The sequence below is a fragment of the Vombatus ursinus genome, unplaced genomic scaffold (assembly GCF_900497805.2).
Source record: "Vombatus ursinus unplaced genomic scaffold, bare-nosed wombat genome assembly UNPS02007490.1, whole genome shotgun sequence".
NCBI lineage: Eukaryota > Metazoa > Chordata > Mammalia > Diprotodontia > Vombatidae > Vombatus > Vombatus ursinus.
In genome coordinates, this window is record NW_020947268.1 from 1 (window position 1) to 24,418 (window position 24,418).

General features: G+C 45.3%; 4 protein-coding genes across 10 annotated transcripts; 3 read left to right on the top strand and 1 right to left on the bottom strand.

Annotated features, from left to right (window-relative positions):
• The first annotated feature begins 75 nt into the window (after window positions 1-75).
• LOC114033833 (neuralized-like protein 4) lies at window positions 76-1,819 on the top strand. The gene is made up of 3 exons (XM_027849453.1): window positions 76-495; window positions 595-763; window positions 1,075-1,819. Exons 1-3 carry the CDS (start codon window positions 429-431, stop codon window positions 1,277-1,279), a joined length of 441 nt encoding a protein of 146 aa, XP_027705254.1. The 5' UTR covers window positions 76-428; the 3' UTR covers window positions 1,280-1,819.
• Window positions 1,820-3,008: 1,189 nt separating this feature from the next.
• LOC114033831 (G protein pathway suppressor 2) lies at window positions 3,009-6,369 on the top strand. 5 transcript variants are annotated; one of them, XM_027849445.1, is made up of 10 exons: window positions 3,009-3,113; window positions 3,629-3,823; window positions 4,238-4,347; window positions 4,454-4,595; window positions 4,862-4,915; window positions 5,024-5,106; window positions 5,448-5,598; window positions 5,710-5,799; window positions 5,886-5,965; window positions 6,047-6,369. In XM_027849445.1, exons 2-10 carry the CDS (start codon window positions 3,730-3,732, stop codon window positions 6,302-6,304), a joined length of 1,062 nt encoding a protein of 353 aa, XP_027705246.1. In that variant the 5' UTR covers window positions 3,009-3,113; window positions 3,629-3,729; the 3' UTR covers window positions 6,305-6,369. The 5 variants fall into 5 exon arrangements, with proteins under 5 accessions (XP_027705246.1, XP_027705245.1, XP_027705248.1 ...); XM_027849447.1 differs by lacking the exon at window positions 3,009-3,113 and having other exon boundaries at window positions 3,128-3,823; window positions 6,047-6,142; window positions 6,221-6,369; XM_027849448.1 differs by lacking the exon at window positions 3,009-3,113 and having other exon boundaries at window positions 3,132-3,823; window positions 4,483-4,595; window positions 4,836-4,915; window positions 6,047-6,142; window positions 6,221-6,369.
• Window positions 6,370-6,493: 124 nt separating this feature from the next.
• On the bottom strand, window positions 6,494-11,451 carry LOC114033832 (eukaryotic translation initiation factor 5A-1). Of its 3 annotated transcripts, none has more exons than XM_027849451.1 (6): window positions 11,358-11,451; window positions 9,024-9,209; window positions 7,776-7,880; window positions 7,460-7,591; window positions 7,287-7,360; window positions 6,494-7,159 (listed from the first exon to the last, which is right to left on the bottom strand). In XM_027849451.1, exons 2-5 carry the CDS (start codon window positions 9,186-9,188, stop codon window positions 7,298-7,300), a joined length of 465 nt encoding a protein of 154 aa, XP_027705252.1. In that variant the 5' UTR covers window positions 9,189-9,209; window positions 11,358-11,451; the 3' UTR covers window positions 6,494-7,159; window positions 7,287-7,297. The 3 variants fall into 3 exon arrangements, with proteins under 3 accessions (XP_027705252.1, XP_027705251.1, XP_027705253.1); XM_027849450.1 differs by having other exon boundaries at window positions 11,343-11,448; XM_027849452.1 differs by lacking the exon at window positions 11,358-11,451 and adding an exon at window positions 10,946-11,020.
• LOC114033830 (vegetative cell wall protein gp1-like) lies at window positions 9,818-11,743 on the top strand. Its single transcript, XM_027849443.1, has 4 exons — window positions 9,818-9,822; window positions 10,635-10,907; window positions 11,021-11,163; window positions 11,205-11,743. Exons 1-4 carry the CDS (start codon window positions 9,818-9,820, stop codon window positions 11,741-11,743), a joined length of 960 nt encoding a protein of 319 aa, XP_027705244.1.
• Window positions 11,744-24,418: the final 12,675 nt, after the last annotated feature.

Genomic DNA, 24,418 nt, shown 5'->3' on the forward strand with positions numbered 1-24,418 from the left:
ACTGGAGAAACTTTTATTTTTTTCAGGAGAATAAAAGCAGGACAAAGCTACAAGTTGAACACCTAAAACAAAAAACAAGCTGTATATAATGGAAATCTGCAGCTTCTTTCTCTTTCTGTTCTGTTATATAAGTGCAAATACCTATTTTATTTGATGTTTAAGTTCAGAATTTTAAAAAAAAAAAGGTATGATAACAATTAGAAGTGCCCTGGCCTGGGAGGTGGAGGACCCTAGTTTAAATTCTGAGTCTTTCTAGATCTATGCTGCTGTTTCTTACCAGGCAGTTTTCAGCAAGACAATTGGACAGAACAAGTCCTCTCTGAAGAGAAAGGGCTTTGAGATCATCAAGGTCAGGACAGACATACACATTTCTTTCCTGCAGAGTGAATCCACGATTGGAGACAGCAACACTATCCAAGAAGTGGCACATGGCCTATCATGGGAGTAGCGTTGGGGCTGTTCGGAGGGTGCTAGACCGAGGGGAGCTCGGGGCAGGTAATGGGACAGGACAAAGTTGAAGGATGATGCTGAGGGGAATAATTGGGGTGGGGGAAATAAAGGGGAAGACCCCTAACCATTACCCTTTACCTTCAGGCAGTGCTTCAATCCTAAGCTGTCGGCCTTTAAAGGCAGAGCCAGGGTGTGGATATGGAGAATCTGGTGAAAACTGCGTCCCTCCTCGTGAGGAGCAGCCCCCTCCTGTGCTGCTTTCCCCCTCCCTTCGGCATGCTGCTGGGACTGATGCCCTTGCTTCCAAAGTGCAGTGAGTGAAGGAGAATAGAGGGTGTGGGGACTGAAGTTGGGGTAACTAAGGAATGGGGATATTGGTGAAACCTGGAGGGAAGTCCCTGTAGCCCAGTTTCTCTCTTTTTTTTTTAAACCCATCTTGTTTCTGTTGGATTTTGGTTCTAATCTCTCCTCCTATTTTCCCTTGCCCATTGGTTTCCCCAGTGCCTTTCCTTCTTTCCTTCTGTTCCACAGTTTTTCCACTATGTTTCCACCCTTTCCATCCTATGTTGGGTTTTTTTTTCCTCATACTGTCCCAACAGGCCCTTCCTTCTTTCTTGTCTTTAGATTCCGGGACCCCAAATCTCAAAGGCCCTACCAGGCCCAGGTGGCATTCCAGGTGTGTGTACGTCCTGGATCCTACACACCTGGCCCACCCTCTACAGCAGTTGGGGGTCCCCCTGACCCCCACTTTAGCCCTGCTGAGCTTGAGTGGGTGACCAAGGAAAAGGGTGCCACATTACTCTATGCCTTGCTGGTACGAGTGGAGTGAGAGGATATGGGCCCATATTGCCAAGCACAACAGCAGGGAAGGTTTATGGACTTGGGAAGCACCAACTTTTTATATATTCCCCCAGCCATTCCCAGGGAAGACAGCGGACACGGTGGGAGCTCCCCCAGATTTCCAGGGGGCTTTGCATTTTTGTTTGGAGGAGTTCCCAATTTGGGGAGTAGCTGTCCTGGGTTGGGGATTGCCCACAGATTTGGGGGAATTGTGATGGTCCAGAACACTTCTCTATTAATTGGGGAAGTCCATGGGGACTGAATTTGGAAGGCCTCCCCCAATGAACTCTTGCTTGACCCCACTACTTCCCTTCCTCTCCTTATGCACTGATTTGGGGAAACTCCCATCACTTAATTTATTTCCGTTGTTTCTGGTTAATGTGAATCCCCAGGAGGAGTTGTCTCCCTCCCCTCTCCGTTGAAACTTTTTCCAGTGGGAAGGAATAGCTGGGGGAGAAGGGGCCACCCCTGTACAGCTGTTACATACTCTGATTTCTTAACTGAAATAAACGTCCTGTCTCAGATACAACCTTGTCTGTCCCAGTCTCCACTTGCACTTACCTAGGGAAATTTTAACGTAAGAGAGTTCTAAGGAAATGTAGACAGTTAGGTGTCCCAGTGGACAAACTGTAGGACTTGGAGTCAAGAAGACCTGAGTTCAAATCCTACCTTAGACATTTCGTAGCTGCTGTGTGAGCCTGGGCAAATCACTTTAACTTTTCTGTGTCTCACTTTACTGATCGCAAAATGGGGATAAGGACATCTACTTTACAAGGCTGTTGTGAAGATCAGTGTTAACATGTAAAGCATTTTGCAAACCTTAAAAAAAACAACTAAGTAAATGCTAGTTATTATCAGGCAGGAACCCTGTAGTCTCAGTTTTCTGTATTTATGCTGTCATTTCTGTGTTCCTGACAGCATAGTGTGGAGTCAAGTTGTCTTCTCTCTTAATGCCGTTTGCACCTAGAAATTCTTAGGAAAAAAAGAATTGATCTTAAACCTTTCTCGGCACGAATGTCTTTGCTGACCTCAATTCCCCAGATTATCACAGAACCTTTGCTTCCCTTGTACCTAAGGGTCAACAGATAGATTGTACCTTGATTCCACTTACTTTGGGGGTGAAACAGTGATACGGACTTGAGACCCTGACTCCTTTAATTCTTTTTAGTTACGAAGTTCTTTAGCACTGTTCCTTCTGTGGCCTCCCAGGTAACTGGGACTGGGAAACACTGGGCAGTGTATTGAAGGTTACGGGACACGTGTCTGGCCCGGCCGCTTACTACTGTATGATACTGGCTTTTTATCTCTGTGGGCCTTCATCTGTAAAATGCGGAAAATGAACTAAATAATTTCTTTAGGGTCTCTTCCAATTTATCAGCTCCTTTGCCCCTGCGCCAGGGGTGGGTTTTCTCGGAGAAGAAGCCCCTCCCATTTCCTCCCTCCCCGCCCTGGGAGTAGAGGCGGGAAGGTCACATGCTGGAAGAGCGGGGCACCCCTCAAAATAGCCCAGTAGCTTTGGATCCTTTTTTCCACTCCACTGCCCCCTACGTGTACTACACGCCTCACGGCTTCTCGGGGCGCAGGCCAAGCGCCGTAGTTTGGTTACCCCAAACCCTGAGTACCACGCGCAGCCGCTGTAGTTTCCCCCTTTTTCCCAAGCCTCTTCCGCCCCTCCCCTCCCCTCCCTTCCCCTCCCCCACCCCTGGCAGCGTGCAAAGCTTCGCCATCGCTCATCTGTGCCCCCCGGAAGTACTTTCCCACGAATCAGGAAGTGACGAAGTCCCTGAGGCCTGTAGGAGGGCTGAAGTGAGAAGGAAGCGGAGGTAGGTAGGGAGGGGCTGGGGGGCCTGGAGGTCTAATCCGAGATTTTCGGACCCTGGTCGCGCCTGCGCAGAACAGGGTCACTGCTGGTAGCTGCTGGACAAGTGGGGAGGGTGGGGAACCCAGTGTGGCACTCGACCCCAACCCCGCTTACTGGAGCAGGTGATGGGCTCAAGGGGGTAGCGGGGCGCCTGACGGGAGAAGCACGTGACCAGCCCCACACGCCCCAGCGGTATCGCCTCCGGAACCCCGATGCTCTCAGCGGCCCCGCCCTCCGGCCCCACCCGCCTTCGGGACCCAGCGGAGAGAGCCGGGTCGGGGCAGGGAGACCCTCGCCCTCTCCAAGGAGCAGGAAGCTCAGCCCGCCCCCCTTCCCGGCCTCGCTGCCGGATCGCGGTGGAGCCTGGTTTTCCCACCTCATTTCTTCAGGGTGGTGGGGAGGGCTCTCAGGTCCCCCCTTCCGCGAGTGGGAGCCCTTCTACACCTCTGTGATAATGCTTATCCCCCAATAAACCAGATTTCTGCTGGGTGACTAGATTCATTTCTGGGACTGGATTGTCAGTGATCAAGTCTCAGGATCCGCACTCCAGTCTGTGTGGCAGCATCCTGCGGGTCACCATGCCGGCCCTTCTGGAACGCCCCAAGCTCTCTAACGCCATGGCTAGGGCATTGCATCGACACATAATGATGGAGCGGGAGAGGAAGAGACAGGGTGAGTGAGGGTGCTAGCTAGCTCAGGGTTCCAAGGGAGCAGCAACACATTGCAATCCCAGACTGAGCTTTGCATGTTAGAGATGTGTCCCCTAGATATCGGTGGGAGAGGGAGGGAAGGAATAAGCAGCCTTGCAAGAAAGGTGCAATTTTTCTCATTTCACAGTTGAGGAAACTCAGGCAGACAGGTTTAGTGACTTGTCCAGGGTCACACAGCTGAGAGTGTCCGAGGCCAGATTTGAAAACTTTCCTGCCTCCAGGACCACTGCCCCAAGTTGTCGATTCCCATAGTTGTGGGACCTCGAATTGTGGGATCACCTTCCCTATCTAGGCCTATTTTCTGTGTTTAAAATGAGGGCTTGGTGTCTGAGATCCCTTCTAGCTTTAAGGTTTTAACTCCATGCCCCTCCCTCAGAGGAAGAGGAGGTAGACAAGATGATGGAACAGAAAATGAAGGAGGAACAAGAGAGGAGGAAGAAAAAGGAAATGGAAGAAAGGATGTCACTGGAAGAGACCAAAGAACAGGTAAGCAGATTTTTACACACACACACACACACACACACACACACACACACACACACTACTAATCTCTAGTTCTTTACTCACCCTGCTCCCCCTTCCATTCTGGCAGACCTTTCACTGTTTCCATGATCCTCCCAGATCCTTAAATTGCAAGAGAAGCTCCTGGCCCTACAAGAGGAGAAGCACCAGCTCTTCCTGCAGCTCAAGAAAGTTTTACATGAGGAGGAGAAAAGGCGCCGTAAGGAGCAAAGGTGGGAGACATGGAGGGAGACAGGGCCTAGACTAAGGTATGGCTTTGTGAAAAGGGAACCTAGTTTTGAGAAGAGGAAGAATGCACCCAGGTTCTTGTCTTAACTCTGCCACTTATATAAATCTTAGATAATTTAATTTCTTTGGACCCCAGTTTCTTCATCTGTAAAACTTGTAAGGTTCCTTCCAGTTTTAAATCTATAATTTTTGATAGTAAGTCTTTGATCTTACTTCCCCTTCAGTGACTTGACAACACTTACATCTGCAGCATACCAACAAGGTCTGGCTGTACACACAGGGACACATCTTCTCAGCATGCAGGGTGAGGTGGACAAGGGGAAAGGGTGGGTATAGGTTGGGCAAGGATCATGGAGGTGGTTTGAGACCTCCTGAGAGCCTGCACTCTTCTGAGTCCCACACCTCCTCATAGGCAGCCCGGGAGGACACAGCAGACCAGGAACTCTTATGTCTGCTGATAGGGCCAAGCAGATGTTTGGACCCCAAGTGCTTACGGTAAGCAGAGAGGGATCCCCAGCATGGTGGCATTTAATGTGCTGTGATGAAGGTAAAAATATCAATGTAACCTTCCCTAATCATAAATTATATTATAGAGTTGTGATTTATGTTAGAGGTAGATGAGGTAATGGACTTGAGATAACATCTTACACTTCCTGTGCAAGACATTTAGTCTCTCTGAACCGGTTTCCTTATTTTAAAAATACAGACATGTGTATAAATTGTAATGGCCAGCTGTCAAGGTCAGATAATTTATACTTCGTTGTACAGTGTGTTGTATTTAGCTCGTACCTAATAATCGAACACTTTCCAATCTTAACTCTCCCCATCTTTTCCAGACCCGTCATTTTGTGGGGTCAACAGCTTTTGCAGGAACCTCAGAACACGGGCAATTCCAGAGCAGTCCAGGAGGAGCCTATGGGGCAGCCCAGCCCCCACCTCACTATGGACCTACCCAGCCGGGTTATAGTCCCAGCCAACAGCTCAGAGGTGAGGGCAAACAGAACTAGAAATGGGCAGGGGGCAGTGAAGGTTTTTGCTTGTGAGGAATTTGGTTTGTGGGTGTAGCCTCTTTATCTGCATCTAACCTTCTCCCCTCAGCCCCTTCAGCTTTTCCTGCAGTTCAGTACTTGTCACAACCTCAGCCACAGTCCTATGCAGTACACGGCCACTACCAGCCCACACAAACAGGTAATGCCACTTGTGGATCCTTCTAAGCTGTTCCCTGATTTCATGTTTTTTTCCTGTACTCATTGGATTGATCCCTCTTGTCCTAGGGTTCCTGCAACCGGGCAATGCCCTGTCCCTTCAGAAGCAGCTGGAACATGCTAACCAGCAATCTGGCTTCTCTGATTCGGTGAGACCCTATTCTCAGGGGGTGGTTTTATAGGAAAGTTTGAATAATCCTAAAATGCTGACCTGTTGTCATATGTTACAGTCTTCTCTGCGCCCCATGCATCCCCAGGCTCTACACCCAACCCCTGGGCTTTTAGCCACACCCCAGCTTCCTGTACAGATGCAACCATCAGGAAAGGTGAGGATTCAAGTGGGATTCAGACTTTCTGAGAATGGGGTTATTGACACTAAAAACTTTCTGTTTTGTTCACAACAGTCAAGCTTTGCAGCCACCAGCCAACCAGGCCCCCGTCTCCCTTTTATTCAGCACAGCCAGAACCAACGTTTTTATCACAAGTAACTTAACTCAGGGCAATGTCCTGCCTCCCCAGTTCTCCAACTAATAAAGTTAAAACTGCCATCAGAGCCTGTTTCCTGCTGTCTGAATTGTTCCCAGTCTTGCCCACTTGGTGTCAGGAATCCTGGTGATAAAAAACCTTAAGAAAGTAAACTAGGTTTCCCCTAGAAGAAGTATATAAAACGTGGGCAGTCATATTAAACTTGTAGTTTTATTCAGGTTTGATTTTTAACAAATGGGTCAGGGAGAAAACTGAAAGGAGGGGTAGGGCCCATGGGTGCTAGGGGCCCTCCTGGATGCCTGAGGAGGGGAATAGAGCCCCTCCCCACTCCTGTCCCTTCTCCCACTAAAGAGATTTGGGGTAGATGGGGCACAGGCAGATGGGGGGGGGGGGGTCTGGTCCCCTGCTGGAGGAGGGAGTGGTGCTAGGTGAGGTATAGGGAACCAGGGGGCCAGACAGGATGGGTAGGGAGAGGGGGCAGAGGATTTTTGCCAGAATCCAGAATCTACAGCTTTCTGCTTCCAGATTCAATAATAAAAAAGAAAAAAACTAAATCTCAAGGAGCCCCCATCCCCTCTCCCCCACCAGGGCTGTAGTGTGAGGTGGAGGAGAGAAGGGGGCAGTTTTACCAAGGCCCTGCCCCCATCTTGTCCGAGGGGTTGGGGGAGATAGGGCTGGACTAAAGGGGTGGGGGTGGGGGGAGCTCCCCAGATTGAGAGAAAAAAAAACCAAAATAAAACATCAAAGAAATAGAGTAGATGTCCAGCCAGGGTGGGGCCAAAGCCTGACCAGGCTGGGGAGGAAAGGGAAGGCCTCTTCAGGCGCCGATTGCTGCTGCTGTTGCAGCCACCACCACCCTGAATACAGAAAGAAAAGATTAGGACAACCAATACACACTCTGCAACATAGATGAAGTACTACAGCAAAGGATTTGGGGTGGCGGTAGGGAGGACCCACAGGCAAAGAAAATAGGGTTCTACCCACCTGGGGGCCAGTTACTTTGCCATGGCCTTGATTGCAACAGCTGCTTCCTCTGTCATGGCTGACAGCACCGTTATCTGTAGGAAAAGGGATCAGTGTTTAAAACTCCTCACTTTAAGATTACAAGCATTGGAATTGCAAAACACAGGGTAAAAAAAAGGAAGATTAGGATTTACCAGGATCTCTTCTCCACAATCATACTTCTGCTCAATCTCCTTGCCAAGGTCACCCTCAGGTAAACGAAGGTCCTCCCTCACCTCCCCACTGTCCTGGAGCAGTGACAGGTAGCCATCCTGAATCCCAATCAGCTAGGGACAGAAAATAAGGGATAGGCAATCAAAACAACTCTCATTCCACTTTCCATCATGAATCCCACCCCTTACTTGGCCTGACTTTTCTTCCACATCTCTTTACTTTAAAATCTTACTTTTGTTTCTCATATTGAAGCATCCCCAAAACCTAGGTGCTCTGGTTCAACCCCTTTCCAAATACCTGGAAATCATTTCTCTTGATATTGGGCACATCCATGTTGTGGGTTGAAGGGCAGATATCTTCATATTTCTTCCCAGTAAAGATATCGATACCAACCAGATGAACCTGGATATGTATATATATACATATATATATGTATGTGTATCATGTTAAGAAGGAAATCGGCAATTTCTGACATGGGGAGGGAGATAGCTACAGATTCTCTCCCTCCTTTCCCAAATGAGTCAGGCCAGTCATGGCAGTGAGAAGTAATGGTCCCAAGAAGGGAAAGAGGAGCAGAGAGATAGGCATAAAGAGACAAAAATAGGTGGCACCAAAGTTAACCAGAGTAACTAAACAGAGAAGGAGAGAAAGAACCAAAAACTGAGTATGTTTAAAGGGTACAAGGAATCAAGAGTCAGAAGGATAAGAGACCTGGACACTTAGGAAAGAATGTGTTTCTATGATACTGCGAAATGAAATGGGAAGGGGTAGAGTTTGGGACACATATACATAGTCCCCAACCTCCTAGGGCTGGAAAAATGACCACCAGGAGGCAAAAAGCTGAAAAGCCTAGAAAACAGGCTATGTCTGAGGGTGTTAAAGGAATAGGAAGGAAAGCAGACACCTGGGCACAGATATAGAGAGACTGATAAAAGAAAAATTATAGGACTTGGGTGAGAAGAATGACACTGGGGAAAGTCTACACTGAACAGGCTCAGTTATCAAAGACAGGAGGTAGTTTTTCAGACGCAAAAGTAGGATGAAGACATAAGTAAATATGGACAAAAAACCCTGAAATTTCAGCACATATTGGACATAATGTTCCTTTAGCTTGTTCTGACCCTGGATGAAACATATATCAGAGGAAAGGTTGCATCTAGGATAGACAAAAAGCTAAACTACGCAATTAGGTAGAAACACAAGAATCTAAATAGGGTTTAAAGGGTAGGGAAAACAGGAAATAAGAGGAAGCCAGGAACCTAGGGTAAAGAATAAAAGAGGCTATCGAATGAAGCCAAATGGTGGAAAGGGATTCTCAGAGGAATCCAGAGGTTGAAAGAGACAGGAAGGTCAAGCTGGAGGAGCAGAAATGCAAAATACTGAAGTACTGGTTGGTTAAGAAGCCAGAGAGGCAAGATTGAAGGTACCAGAGATCTAGTCATCTGGTGCAGAAAGCAAGTTTGGGAAAAGCCAAAAGGAGGCAAGCTATAAAGGATATAAGCAGGCCAGGAAACAAAAAACAAAATGAGGAAAGGAGTTTCTGACCTTGGCATGGCCATGCTTTCCAGTCTTGGAGGTGGACATCTCAACTATCTTACAGGGCCGGCCTTTGAGCACCACAAAGCCATTCTTGCGCAAGGCAGAGCACTGCATGGGAAAGGTAGCTGATGCCCCTGCATCCCCCGTCTCGAAGTCCAGGTCATCTGCCATTTTGAGAGATGTCTATTCCAACTGATAGGGGGAGGAGAGAAAAAGGGTGATATTAATAGTTCTTTAAGGCTTGCTATGACTGTTCCCCCAATGATACCCTAATTCCTGGATCTTATGAAAGGCCAAGAACTGGGAGGGCAGAGGAGACAGAACAGATAACTGTGTATCTAAACTAGAGAATAAGAGATTTAGACTAATACTTATAGAGTCCCAGCAAGGAAGAATCCATTTTTCCTTTCCCCCATTTGTCCCCCCCCCAAATAAGGGAGTCAGGGCTATAATTAATTAAAGAGCTCTGAGCAACTGGGTGGAGTTGGGCTAATGCTAGGGGACTGGGTGGAGACTCAGAGCTTAGGGCTCCACCCACAGTTGTCATACACACACCCCTACACCTACCAGAGGTATAGGAATCCAAATGGCACCTTAGCCAGGGAGATTCCCAGTCACCCAAACCTAAGCTAACAGTTTTTGTCTGGGGAAGGGGAGAAAGGAAAAAGGTCCACTCACCCTCTGACAAACAACCAGTCACAGCTCCCTCAGGAAACCCAAATACCAGGCCTCCCCCAGGGGCCCTCCCACTTTTCCCAGCATGCACCTGTACTGAAATAGGCCTAAGGCCCTGGCAGCACATGGGGTAAGTTTGGGGTTACAAATCCAACCAAAGGGCTAGTCTAGTGGTGTTAAGGTTTCACTGAATATATTCAAAAAGATAACAGGGAGACAAAAGTCCTCATTTAGGAAAGGATGGAGATATGAAAAAAACGGGTGGCCATCTGGAAAACTGTGTCATGGCTTGAGAACTCAATAAAGGTTATAAAGTACTACCCAAAATTAGTAAGGGAAGATGCTTTTCTGCCCCACTTCTCTTTATATGATGCAAATAGATTAAATTTGCCAAGGGCTGAGGGAGCAAAGCCACCTCCCCCCTCAAATCCTTTCCTTCTATCACTGAGATAGTCTCTTCCTTATGCCTCCTTTCCCCTACCATCTCCAATTTCTGGGATAGTTTTATTTAAATCCAATTCTCTCACTTCAAAAGGGAAAGGGGGCAGGCTATACAACAGGATGGTATGAGGCCTAAGTGACAGTTAACATATGCTAACAGGAGCCTGTCCAATCTACTTTATATACTAGTACTGATAGTGAGACCAACCCCAATTGCCAATTTGGCCCCCTTAATTTTGTCTCATATACCTCTCCCTTTAAATGTTCCCCCTTCTTTGCTTATCCTCTGGACCTCACTCTGGATTTTGGGGGATGGAAAAATGGCCTGGCGTCTCCCTTGCCCTCCCTTTGGTGCCTCCCTACCCTGGGCCCCTCACCCCTCTGTTGGAGGCCTCAAACCCACGATGCGGCAGAGTCCTAGCCACCTCCATGGGGTCCCCCTCTGCCTTGGATTTCCTGCCCCCTCCCTCACTACCTAACCTAGGCCATGTGGCCTTACAGTCCCCCTCCCTCCCACTCAGAGCCACCTTCTCCAGCAGAGGGAAACCGAGGGATTTCCCCCAACGCGCCCCCCCACAAATCCAACTTCCTGTACCCCAGAAGCCCCTCCCCCAAGTCTCTTAGCTCTCCTATGCCTCTTCTCCCCGCGTGCCCCACCACAGCCCTCACGTGCCCAACCCCCGACCCTGAGAGCAATCCCTCCCCCATCTCACGTGTCCCCGTGGGGCGACCCCAAATCCCTCCCCAGGTCCCAATCCCAACCCCAACGGTCCCGTGTGGCTCATTCTCTCCTCCTCCCCCCTCCGACTCACCCACGTGGTCTCATTCCCTCCCTATCCCGCGAGATGAAACCAATCTTCGGGTCCCCTCGTGGTCTTCTGCTCCAGGTTCTCCAGCGTGGCGGCCCCGCGCTCGCCGTTCAACCTTCCCCCAACACCCCCCCCCTTCACCCTGCGTCGCGCCAACGTCACCCGCCCGGACCGTAACCGCCGCACCACGCGCCAGACCCGCAGGGTGAGCGCGCGCTCCCGCCCTTTCCTTCGCGCTCTTACCCCAACCCTCCCTTCCCAGTTCGGGCCCCGCGAGGCGACCGTCAGCCCTTCCCCTCCCCCGCCTGTCCGCTGGCCCCTCCGTTCCACTCCATTCCATTCCTTCCTCTCAGCCTCCCCAACTGGGGCATTTGCGCACGCGCATACTACCCGCCCTCACCTCGTGCGAACGTACCGACTGGACCCCCGTCCGCCCGCCGCAAGCTCAACCGCTACCGCCAAGCCTACTGCTGCCGCCGCCGCCGCTACCGCTGCCGCTGCCGCTGCTGCTGCACACGGGTCCTAGTGCGCAGGCGCTGGCTCCCCACTGACCAACCAAGCAGCCGTCTGACAGCCGCGCAGGCGCTCTCCCCTTCTTCTCCCCCCACCCCCTCCGCGCTCCACCCCCGCACTACGCAGGCGCACTGGCTCACTCCCCGCTTCTCCCCCCTCCCACCCACCCAGCTATCGTTTAATGCGCTTGCGCATTCTGTTCTTCTGAAGTTCCCCAGCACTCCCATTCCTCGAACAACGCGCAAGCGCATTTCATCCCCACCCCCCCCACCCCGCGTTCTCGCCTAAACCCTCTCACCAAACCAGGTAGCCCCTGCGCCTGCGCAATAAGCCTCACTTCTCGCCACACCCTCCTAAGTCTGCACCTTCAGGGCGCATGCGTATTAGGCCGCCCACGCCTTCCTTTGCCGACGTCGCCAGTAAGCTTGTGCGTTGGAAAGACCTCGCCACTCCAGCTCCGGTAGCCTCCAGAGAACGCCCCACCCAAGCTTCACCACTCCTGTTATTGCGCATGTGCTTCAGTCAACCCGCAGTGTATCTCCCTCTCCTCCCCTGCCCCCGCCGAAACCCAGAAGAACGGGTGTCAGACTTGCGTACGAAGTCGCTTTCCAATCTGTCTTCTTGAGTCCTCAGTGCGCGTGTGCGCGACGAAATCTCGCTTCCCAGATCCAGCTGTTCACCGCCGACCTACCATAGAGTTACAATCGGAGGCTAGAGTGAAACGGCCCCCGGCCACCATCTTGTTTCAAAGACCCTTAAAGAGTTTCTATGGCAACTATGAAGGCCTTTCCACTGTGAATATTAAATAAACGTGTAAATAGATTAAATTCACGACCGTAAGCGCACTACACATCCTGCCTTGTCTGTGAAAGTAGGCCTAGAGATCCTATGGAAAAAAATTATTTTTACAGAAGATAATAATTGAATCTATGAATTGCTACAAGTACTTTGGAAAGCAATCTGGAATTACGCAAAGTGACTAAAACTAATCCATACTCTTTGGCCCAGAAATTCTACTGTAAAACGTGTACCCCAAGGAGATCAGTGACAAAAAGAAAGTATCTATGATAGTACTCTATAGTAGCAAAGAACTGTAGCCAGTCAGTTGGAGAATAGCCAAATTGTGGTACATGAATATAATATACTGTGCTGCAGTAAACAATGAATGTGATAAGATGCAGGAACAGACATATGAACTGATGCAAAGTGAAATAAGCAGTACCAGGAAAACAATAGGAAAGGACTATAACAATGTAAAGGGAAAGAATAACAAAATTGACTGCTGTAGAATTGTAAGCTTGGCCCCAAAGAAAAAAATGAGAAGATTTTTCTTTGCATATCAATTGAGAAATGGCTGAAAAAAGTTATAGTATATGAGTGAGCTAGAATACTATTATTGTACTGTAAGAAATGATAAAGGGGATGCTTTCAGAGAAAACTGGGAAGACTTTTATGAATTGAAAAAGGAATGAAGTGAGCAGAATAAGAACAATTTATATAATAACAGTACTGTAAAGACAAACAACTTTAAAAGATTTAAGAAATCTGACCAACCATAATTCCAGAGGACTAATGATTAAAAATGATATCCACCTCTTGACACAGAGGTGATAGACTTATGGTCCAGGTTGAGACCTTTTTCTGGACAAAGCCAATGAAGGAATTTGTTTTGCTTTATTTTGTGTATTTATTACAAGCGTCTTGATTTTTCTTTCTTTTCCAGTGTGTGTGTGATCAGAAGAGGGTAGATTTTTGTTAAATGAGAAAAAAAGTTAATTTAAAAAGATACCTCTCTTTTCTTTGCAGAAGTGTGAGACTACGGGTGTGGGATTTTGCATGTTAGATTTTTTTGATGTGTTGTTTATACAATACTCCTTTCTCCACCCTTTGGAGCATGCTCAATTGGCATTCAGATCATGGAAACTTGGGGTAAATATGTTTCCAGAGATGTACACACACATCAGGGAGGCACTTTCATTGTGTCCCAACATTTCAGGGCAGGTTTAGATATTCTCTGAATGTCAGTCATGATGATTAATGGGCTTCATACAATGGGCAATGACAAAAAGTTTTTGGATTGGCTGTTGGCCCAAAACTTGTGGATATACTAAAATGGAAGTCTGAGTCCTTAAGTCTTTCAGAGTTGCTGTCTTTATCCTATTGTTATTGTATAAAACATTGTCCTGGTTCTGTTCGCTTATTTCTATATCAGTACATACAAATCTCAAGACTTCTTCTGTTCGCCAGTCTTGAAGTATCAGGATGATATTCTGGGCTCTGCAATGGGTCAGGTGGGGTGGGTACACTTTCCCCATTTCCTTGAAATTCCTGAGCTCGTGAGCCTCCTAGATGATCTTAGACTGGGATAGGGCTGCCTCCCATTTGTGTTCTTTCCTTTGACTTTTGGTGCTGGTGCATATTCCTCTTCCAAGGCACCCATGCAGCGAAGTAGCCAGTCCTGGAGCAGTTGGGGCTACAATAACAGTAGACACAGACTAGCCTAAAGGAGAGAGAGAGAAAGAGAGAGAGAGAGAGAGAGAGATTATCAGACAAAAAGTTTCCAGTTTGGGTTGATAGATTTATAATCAATGCAAGTGAAATATAAAATTGCTTTAAAAAAAAGTCCTAAAAAAATCTGTTTTCAAATGTCACTTCTCAAGTGATTATCAGCCTTTTCAAATGATTATTGCTTAACATTCCTTGTTCCACAAGCTGATTCCTACCTCTTTGCTGGAAAAGACACCTTAGACTAAATGAAAAATTAGAATTGTTCCTCAGAATTTGAGTTTGGGATGGAATTGAAGATTGGGGCGGCTGGGGTGAGGTGGGGGGAAAGGGGTGTAATCCCTCTATTAAGAAGATAGACAAAAAGAATTTTTTGAAAAAAAGAAGATAGGCAACCCCAGAGTGTTGAAGCCAAGGCAAACCATGAGGACAGGTACAGGACAGGAAATGGTAAAAGTTGCCAACCATCAGCTGAGCAGAGCCTATGTTAAATTCAGCTTTTCACAACTTTTTTTTCTTTATTCATAAAAGAGATAGCTCTCTGTAAAGTGAGGGAGAAATACAATAGGACATATAGGTAATGTAAAAAAAGCTATCAATAAAAAATTTACTTAAAAAATGCAATTTTTGTAAAAAATCCCTTTGCCCCTCTCTTCTTACAGACATTCCAACTGGCAAGAGTTTCTTGCCCAGTAGTATGGAGCCATGTGGTTTGGCAAAGTGAATAGTTAACATTAGAAGGGGATCTCTTGTCCTATAGGTCAGTCAGTAAGACTTTGATACATCCACTGGGCTGGTGGCTGAAATATAGTGCCACCTGGTGGACAAATTACAGCACTCCTTCACTGGTTAATTAATGAAATGATGCTAGGTTTACAGAAGATTGCCTAGTAGCAGAAGGGGGCTGCCATTGCTACTGCAACACCTCAAGTGTCACATGGGATACCCTTTAAATACACAAACAGCCTGCACATATGGTATATATGCTTTTACCATCTATTTCAATTAATCAAAGGCAACTAGGTGGCACTGGATCAACTTGACGTTGTGAGGAAATGCTGTGTAAGCAAAAGCTATTTTTTTCCTCCCAGTTTTTATCTCAATTTCAAGTAACAGACCATTCATTCAAGTATTTTAAAAAGTTAGTTTCATAGGGGCAGCTAGATGTGGCAGTGGATAGAGTGCTGGGCCTGAAGTCAAGAAAACCTAAGCTCAAATCTGGCCTCCAAAACTTACTAGCTGTGTGACCCTGGGCAAGTCACTGAACCCCATTGCCTAGCCAAAAAAAAAAAAACCCAAAAAAAACAAAAACGTAGTGTATGAATTCTGGAGTGTTGAGAGTTCTCTGGAGTTCCAGTTTACCACCATTGTCCCATCGCTCTACCTAGGATGGTACTGATGTGTCCGTGATTACAAGAAGGCATTTAAATCTGCTGAACAAATCCAACAGAGAAGTGCTAGGTTTTATTGATGTGTTGGAGTATGGCTAAGTAGAGGGTCAGGCAATGTAGGCTTTGGTGATCTCTGCCAAGGTTTCCCTGTAAGTAAAGTTCAATTTCAAAGAGGATTTAGAATCTCCTGCTTAAAAAAAAAAACAAAAAAAAACCGGTCCAAGCTCACCTCTGCCACTGATATATAGGCCCCACCCAACATTCCTTTCCTCCTGGCTAGCTTTGATCAGGCAATCTAAGATTCTATCCTACCTGTAGTCAACCATCCAATTTTAAAACAGTGCCTTACTCCAGATTATGATATATCTTTATCTGTCTGTCTATGTATTTATCTATCCTTAGTCTACATTTGTTTTCTGGGTACTGGGAAGAAGGGAAGGTGTTGATGGGCAAAACTTTGTCTATGATAGGGGAGAAATGGTCCCATTTCCCACCCTCTGACTTTCAAGGGCCTTAAAGTCTAATGAAAAGAGGCGCAAGTCAGGATACAAATAGGAATCAGAGAAGAACAAGAACAATTGTATTGTGGAATGTTCTTCACCATGTGGGATACTGGCAGCTAACTCTTTGGGACTGGTGAGTAGTCTCAGTTGAATGCTACCATGACCCAATACTCTCTCTTTTGTGACCAGTACCCAGGGAGAAAAAGCTCAGACTAGTACTATGGAAGTGATTCATATAGTAGAGAAAAGAGAAATTAGAGTGAGGGGAGAAGAAAAGGTTCCAAAGAGCCTGAGACAGTAGATTGTTGAACTCTGGATAGAAAACCCATCCCCATCCCAGTACTTTTCCTTCCTTCTCTTGTTTCTACTCCATTATCCGGATCTGGGATCCCAAATAAATATCTCTTCCCCCTTATTTCCTTCCCATGATTTGTGAGTGAGAGCAATTTGGGAATTCTCTGGTCTCACCTGAAGAACTGAGAGGTTAAGTGAGAGGCAGAAGGGTCCATGTAGGAACATTTAACATTTTCCTTTTTATTTTCACTATGTCCAATGTGGATATAATATGATGAGTACCTATGTCTTGTGAATGTAGGCTGAGAGAGGAGGTATGAAGTGGTGTAGGATGAAGGCTAGAGCTCTAGTTTTCTTGTTTTTAATAATTTTGAGCAACATTCAATATTCAAAGAGAAAGGTGATCTTAGCATAGGTTGAATCTACACCACCCCATCTTGCATCCCTCTGCAGTTGTTGTTGGGGTGCTACATAGGAATTGACAAGCTGACTACCCTATGGTGGCCAGAAGGGATACTGCAGCCTCTAGGGAAACTATTTTTACAGAACTGGATGTACCAGAGAAACTCTGTTTGGACTTGGTTGTTGGCTGGAGGACAGTGCCACCTAGTCAGAAAATTAGATGTTGAACTCCCTTACTTAATAATTGGCATGATTGCACATTGCCTTTCTGGAGGCTTGGGGAAGTCATCACACAAGTCAATAGGAGATGCTGCTGTGCCTCAGATTTCTCATAATGTACAATTAAAGAATCACACAGAGTGCACGGATATCACAGAATCATATACATCAAATTCCAGGTGCCAGTGCTGCGCCTTCAGAAGCCATAAAAAGAATGATGACAGTGAGGTAGGACAAGGAAGAAGTTATATTCACTTGTTTATTAACTCAGCAACAATTTTGCATTTCTTTTTCCGAGATGGGGTTATTTAAGTATCTTACTTCCTCTTCTGTTAATCTGGGCGATTTATATTTTTGTAAATATTTATCCATTTCACTAAGATTGTCAAATTTATTGTCATACAGTTGGGCAAAATAGTTTCTAATTATTTTTTAAATTTCCTCTTCATTGGTGAATTCACCCTTTTCATTTTTTATACTGGTAATTTGGTTTTCTTCTTTCTTTTTTTAAATTAAATTAACCAAATTATTGGTTTTTTTCATAAAACCAACTCTTAGTTTTATCTATTAGTTCAATAGTTTTCTTAACTTCAATTTTATTAATCTCTTCTTTGGTTTTCAGTATTTCTAATTTGGTATTTAATTGAGGGGTTTTTAATTTGTTCTTTTTCTAGTTTTTTTAGTTGCATGCCCAACTCATTTGATCCCCTTTTTCTCTATTTTATTCATGTAAGCATTTAGGGTTCCCCCTAAGAACTGCTTTTGTTGCATCCCATAAGTTTTGTTATGTTGTCTCATTATTGTCATTCTCTTGAATGAAGTTGTTGATTATTTCTATGATTTATTGTTTGACCCATTCATTCCTTAGGAGTAGATTAGTTTCCAGTTAATTTTTAGTCTGTCTTTCCATGGCCCTTTATTACATGTAATTTTTATTGCATCATGATCTGAAAAGGATGCATATTTCTGCCTTTCCTCATTGGATTGTGAGGTTTTTATGCCCTATTACATGGTCAATTTTTGTGTAAGTGCCATGTACCACTGAGAAAAAAGTATATTCCTTTCTATCCCCATTCAATTTTCTCCAAAGGGCTACCATATCTAACTTTTAAAAAATTCTATTCACCTCCTTAATTTCTTTGTTGTTTGTTTTGTGGTTAGATTTATCTAGTTCAGAGAGGGGGAGGTTGAGGTCCCCCACTAGTATAGTTTTGCTGTCTATTTCTTCCTGTATCTCCCTGAACTTCTCCTCTAAGAATCTGGTTGCTATACCACTTGGTACATATATGTTTAGTAAAGATATTACTTCATTGTCTATAGTGCCTTTTAGCAGGATGTGGTTTCCTTCCTTATTTCTTTTAACAAGATCTATTTTTGCTTTTGCTTTGTCTGAAATCAGGATTGCTACCCCTGCAACAATTTTCAAATGGTTTACTTTGAGGTTATAAAGCTCTTTTTTAACTAGCCCTGACTGATTATTCGAGCTGATCTTATCATTCTCTTTGTTTCCACATGGAACTGAGTCCTCTGGAAACAGAGGTTTAGGGCAAGACTTAGTGCAGACACCCAAATAGCTTGACCTACTGCTGCCCAGAATTCCTGATCCACCAACTTCAGCGTCCCCAAGTAGCATGGCCACACCTCCATGCCTGACCCTGTCTATCAATTTTGATTAGCTCCTTAATTTCTGTATTCCTGATTCTCTAAGCAGCTACTCTTGCAGCTGACGCTAGGTGGTGCCATAGTGCATAGAGAGTCCCTGAGTCAGGAAGACTCATCTTCCTGAGTTCAAATCTGGCCTCAGACCAAACACTTGACACTTACTAGCTACGTGACCCTGGGCAAGTCGCTTAACCCCAATTGCCTAAAAAGAAAAAAAAAAAGTCAAGGCCCGAGATGCAGACTTTGGTATCTTCAATGTCAGACCAAACTCTAAGTGCTCCACAGTGCCTGCTTCAGTAGCCTTCATGACTATTGGAACAAATTGTTTACATCCAACCATTCCTCTGGGGGAAGTCTTCACATGCTTGGGGTAGACATCCCTCTAACTCGCTGATAGATTTGAGGCCTGTTGGTGACCCTCAACCTGCTTTAGCCCATCTGCGAAGACAGATTTCCTGGGGTGTGGCTGTGTACATGCTACAGCTTCTTGGAGTCACAGGTGAGAGTTGGGTGAATGGACCCAAGGGCAGATGAGCAGTCCTGAAAAGGGCTTGGCAAGTCCATACACCAGAGGTGACAGTCCTGCCTACCTGTGCACCCCTTGACAGTACTGAAGAATCCTGGGGGAGGAGTGAAATAAAACAGACCTGGCTTTCAGGCAGTGGGGGGCTAGGATAGTCACTATTACACAGGTTTGACTCCAATTGGAATTAAATAATCTTCCCATAGTCCCAAAATAGTTATTTAATTTATAGAATAGCCTTCACAACTCTGAAAGTTCACATGTAAATGAGCTGAAGGATCACAATGCATTGTAGCCATCTTTAACTTTAAACTACTTTACCTTTAACAGTCTTCTACCTTCAAATAGGTCTTCTCAGTATATTTACCTGACAGGGTAGTTTTCTCTCAGCTCCTCAGAACATTTTGTGTTTCTCCTCAACATTTTATCTTAGAGGCTGTGTTTCTTCCAGAGCTGATTTTATCAGTTTTCCCTACATTGATGTTCTTTTCCTGCCCCTTTCAGCAACCAAAATGTCCATGTTCCTTATGTTGTATATTGTATATATGTTGGGAAAGGGGCAGAAAGAAAGAATTAATTACAGGGTGTGAGGGCAAGGGAAGTGTCTGAATTAACTTCTGCTCTAGATTTATCAGCATTGCCCATGAAGCCATACTCCTCAGGAAAAGAAATCCTCAAAATATTCCAGGGAAGTTCAAAGAAATCTGAGAGATTTTGAAGACCAAGTTGGGGCTCTTCTGAATGAGTGATGAGTGTGACAAGGGTTGGAAATGCTATTCCCAGGGAAACTTGGTGGGGTGAGGGTAGAATACTAACCCATTTCTCCCCATTAACCAGAGGAAAGGGGCTCTTGTTAAAGAAGAAGACATTAAGTTCCAGATGAAAAGAGAAAAGCAAGAAAAGGGATGACAGGCAAAATTCCTCTAGGGCTAGCCTTGGAAACAGGAAGACCTAGGATCAGATACTTCCTCTTCATATATACTGACTGTATGAACACTTAAGGCCAGCTGGGTGGTATAGTAATAGAGCACTGGGCTTGGAGTCAGGAAGACCTGCCTGAGTTCAAATCGACCTCAGACACTAACTAGCTGTGTAACCCTAGGCAAGTCATTTAATCCTATTTGCCTCAGTTTCGTCATCTGTAAAATGAGCTGGAGAAGGAAATGGCAAACCCCTCCAAAGGGCAAACCCTTTTTTCTTTTGGTCTGTTTCTTATTTCACGACATGACTAATGTGGCAATATGTTTTATGTGCTTGTGCATATATAACCTATATCAAATTGCTTACTGTCTTGGAGGGGGATGAAGGAAGGAGGGAAAAAATTTGGAACTCAAATTTTTTTAAATGAATATTAAAAATTGTCTTTTCGGGGCAGCTAGGTGGCGCAGTGGATAGAGCACCAGCCCTGAAGTCAGAAGGACCTGAGTTCAAATCCGGCCTCAGACCAAACACTTGACACTTTCTAGCTGTGTGACCCTGGGCAAGTCACTTAACCCCAATTACCTTTTAAAAAAATTGTCTTTACATGCAATTGGGAAAAATAAAATAATATATGAAATTTTTAAAAGATTATTTTATCCTGGGGCAACTAGGTGGCACAGTAGATGGAGCACCAGACCTGGAGACAGGAGGACCTGAGTTCAAATCCAACCTCAGACACTTAACATTTACTAGCTGAGTGACCCTGGGCAAGTCACTTAACCCCGATCTCCTCACCAAAAAAAAAAAAGAAGAAGATTATTTTATCCTTACAGTAACCCTGGGAGGTTAGTATTATTTTCTTCCTATTTTACAGATGAGGAAACCTAGCCTAACAGAAGTTAAGTGACTTACCCACAGTCACAGTGTCTGAGGTCCAATTTGAGCTCAGGTGCCCTGGACTGAAGGTCCAAAACTATCCACTACTCCACCTAGCACATTGAGAATAAAGAGAACAATGAGGGAATTTCAATAGGATACTGAGAATGGAAAGGCACTTATGAAGAAGTGAATGAGTGGTCAGGCTATGGAGTCGGGCACTAACTGTAAACAGCCTTGGCAGTGAAAAAAAAAAGACAGAAATAGAGCAGTAACTTAAAGGGACAGCACCTTAGGGACCTTGGTGTAATGAAAAGAAAATTGGACTTGTAGTTAGGATTTTTAAGCTGAGTTTTAAAGTAGCTCTAACCGAGTCACTAAGCCTCAGTTTTTTCACTTGATTCAACAAGCATCGAATAAACACCTACTATTTGGCTGTCATGGGGATAAAAATATAAAAAGAAAAATAATATTACCTGCCTTCACATGTGCTTACATTATACTGGTAGGGTACAGATGTAACCCAAGGCCCGGTGTCCTAAACTTTTCATTTGCATGGACCAGGTTCCATCTTGGGGGGCTTTCAAAAATATAACTTTGACTCCTGTTCCCACTCACGGCTTCTCAAGAAAGCATCCAAATGGGTCTAAGTCTACATATATAGTGAAAGGACCCCAGCTCCTTGCAAACATTTAACCTAATTTTATCAGATATAGGATTGGGCTTGTTTCACCTCAAAAAGAAAATGAAAGACAATATAAAGGACTCAAAACAGTCTATAAAGAATCAACACATTTATTCTTCCCTCACCAATGGATTCTTCCTTTCCCCAGGTTCTTCCAGCTCTGCACTGAGTATTTATTATTTTCTCCAGAAACCTGAGCCCAGGAATTCTCTTTCCTCTTTCACTGCCTCTTTCTGCTGCCATATCTGAAAGCCCTGTGGTTCCCATTCTAAAAATTCCTCGGTAGTTCTGCCAGTTCTTTTCTACTGTGGCCTGAGCTGAAGTTGAGGTAATGGTCCCTGGGGAACTGTGCCAATGTGCTTTACCCTCCCAAGATCCAAAGGTTCTTAGGTCTCTGATTACTACCTTGTGCTCATTCTCTGGATCTTTCCAATTCTATGACTTATCTGCCTCTTTCTATAAGCCCAAGTCCCAGGGGTCCCAAGCCCCGATTGACAATAGCCTAACCCAAGCAAATCAAACCAAATTCTAGGACTCAGATAATGGAGATGTTCACATCAAGTTGACATAATCACAGTCCTGAGCAATTGCTTCCTCCTCTAACCTTGTTATGTTGCCCAGGTTTGTTCTTGGTTACCCCTTGATACAACATTTATACAGATAAATGTGCAACAAGTGTCCTCTGGCTCCACTCTCTCAGGGCCAGGCTGGCTCTCCTCTCCCTCTCAAGGTGTCAGGATATCCTGAGGGATTAGAGTCCCTTTTCTCTGTCATCAGCTTGAGCCCTCATTGGTTGTGTTCCCTCCATTTGTTTGGTACCAGTGACTAGCATCCCAGTTCCATTTAACCACTTAACAGCAAGTAGCTTTTTACAAAAGGATATTAACTTTAAAAATGTTCCTGCATTTTCTCTGGGGCATAATCTCTGCTACATCTACCCACTCAGTCACTGGGCAAGTAGGCTCAAAGCTTAGTTTAGTTCCTGCATAGCATTCGTCCCACCAAGTTCACATCCAAAGGTAGCATTATTGTAGGATGAGTCTTTATTTCTAACTTTTGCTGACAATGGATACAGAAGGTTGGTCCCCAAGATTGTTCTTTGTAATTAATTCTGGAATATCAATGTTGGGCTCAATGCAACCCTAGCCTGTAGCCCAGGTTCTGGAATATCAGGACCTCAGACCAACTTCATGATGACCTTTTGAATTCATTAGGTTGTGAGGTACCATTTCCTTCATGTATAAAAAGAACAAATGGAAAAGCCAAGGGCTGAGGCCTATTTCTTGAGGACCACATGGCCTCAGAGGGGTAGATGGCCCCAAGTATACTATCGTTCACCAGACACACTGAGTGACAGTCACTGAGCTCCCTCAGATTTGAATGAAGCAAAGAGGAAATATCTCAAGCTGATAGGCCTTTTTGAAAATGTCAATGATCCTGCCCCCAATCAAAACAGGCTCAAGTGGTAAGCCATCTGGAACCACAGAATGTCCACAAATGCTCCACAGTTTCTCCAAAACACTTCCTCTTATATATTCCCCAAATTTTGAGTAGACTAGACCCTAAATTTTCTTGGAGTTAATTTCTCACCCCTTGTCCCTTATATGAGTCATCATCTAATCTAGGATCTCAGTCACTGTGGCTTCATTTGGTCCAGTTGACGTTATGTTGCTAACATAGTAGTGTGCCTCATTGCCCTTAAGAAGGGATGCGTCTCTCACTTCTCTGACTACCAAACTGTGGCAGTACGAAGGAAAGTTCAGGTAACCCTGGGGAAGGATGGTAGAAACACAGTGGACTTCTTCCCAGGTGAAAGCAAACTACTCCTGACTAGCTTCAGGTGCAGGAATTGGGGACGGGGTGTGGGGTTGTGGGGTGGGAAGGTTTTGGTGAAGTCTGCAGCCCCATACCACTTAACGTTGACTGATCAGGAATGGCTTCAGTTATGGACGTGTCAACTTTGTTCAACTTCCTGTAATCCACTGTAAGCTACCAGATGCCATCAATCTTCACGTCAGGTTGTTGTAATGTGAATTGGTATAATGAAATACTTCAGCCTCCTTCATCTCCATCGCTAGGGAAAAAATAGCTTTCATGTCCCAACCCCATCTCTGGCACTCAATATTGTTTGTTATTAACTACATGGAATGATTCAAGTTCAGCAGTCCCTTGTATATTTGTCATCCCTCTCCCAAACCCATTTCTAGATCACCACAACTTGGACAAATGGCATAGATTTCCTAGAGATCCTATAGCTAAAGGAAGATCTGAGCCCCAGGGGAACATTGGCCTCGGCTCTAGGCATCCACAAAGCCTCTCAAGTCTGAGAGGCTCAGGATGGCCAAATGTATTGGAACCCAAAGGAAATGTCCTAAGTTTGGGCTCGTCTGAAGGTATATTGGTATATTACAGTACAGTTTCACTAGCACCCCCAGAGGCTATTGATCAATTGTTTTCTTATCAACCTCAGGTTTTAGAAACCACACCCATAGCTCCCTGCAGGAGATGCTGTCATAGTTCTCCTCCTATCTGTCACAGAAGTCAAAATAGGGCCTTCTACCATCCTCAGAACACACTTTGGCACACATAGCTCTGTTTGCCCTGATAGCTACTGCTATCCCAATCTCCTGCTCAAATTTTACCAGTTGATCTGTTTATACCTATATGGTTGTGTGGCAAGGAAGACTCCCTAGCTAAAACCTGAACCATTCAGGTGGGGCTTCACCTAAAAAGGCTGGTCACAGTGTGTGGCAGCCTGAAGTGGAGAGGGGGACAGGCTGAGGGGGTGTCATAGATCCAATATATCAAACTCATTCCCTTTAAGAATTTTACCTCCACCCTTGCAGAACAGGGGGCAGAATCAGAGAGCAGGTTATAATGGAAATTCATCTTTACAGGGTCCAGAACAAGTAACTACTCATCTCAGACACCTGTTAAAAAAAAAAAAAGGCAATACCATCAGCTAATTGACTTAGCTGATTC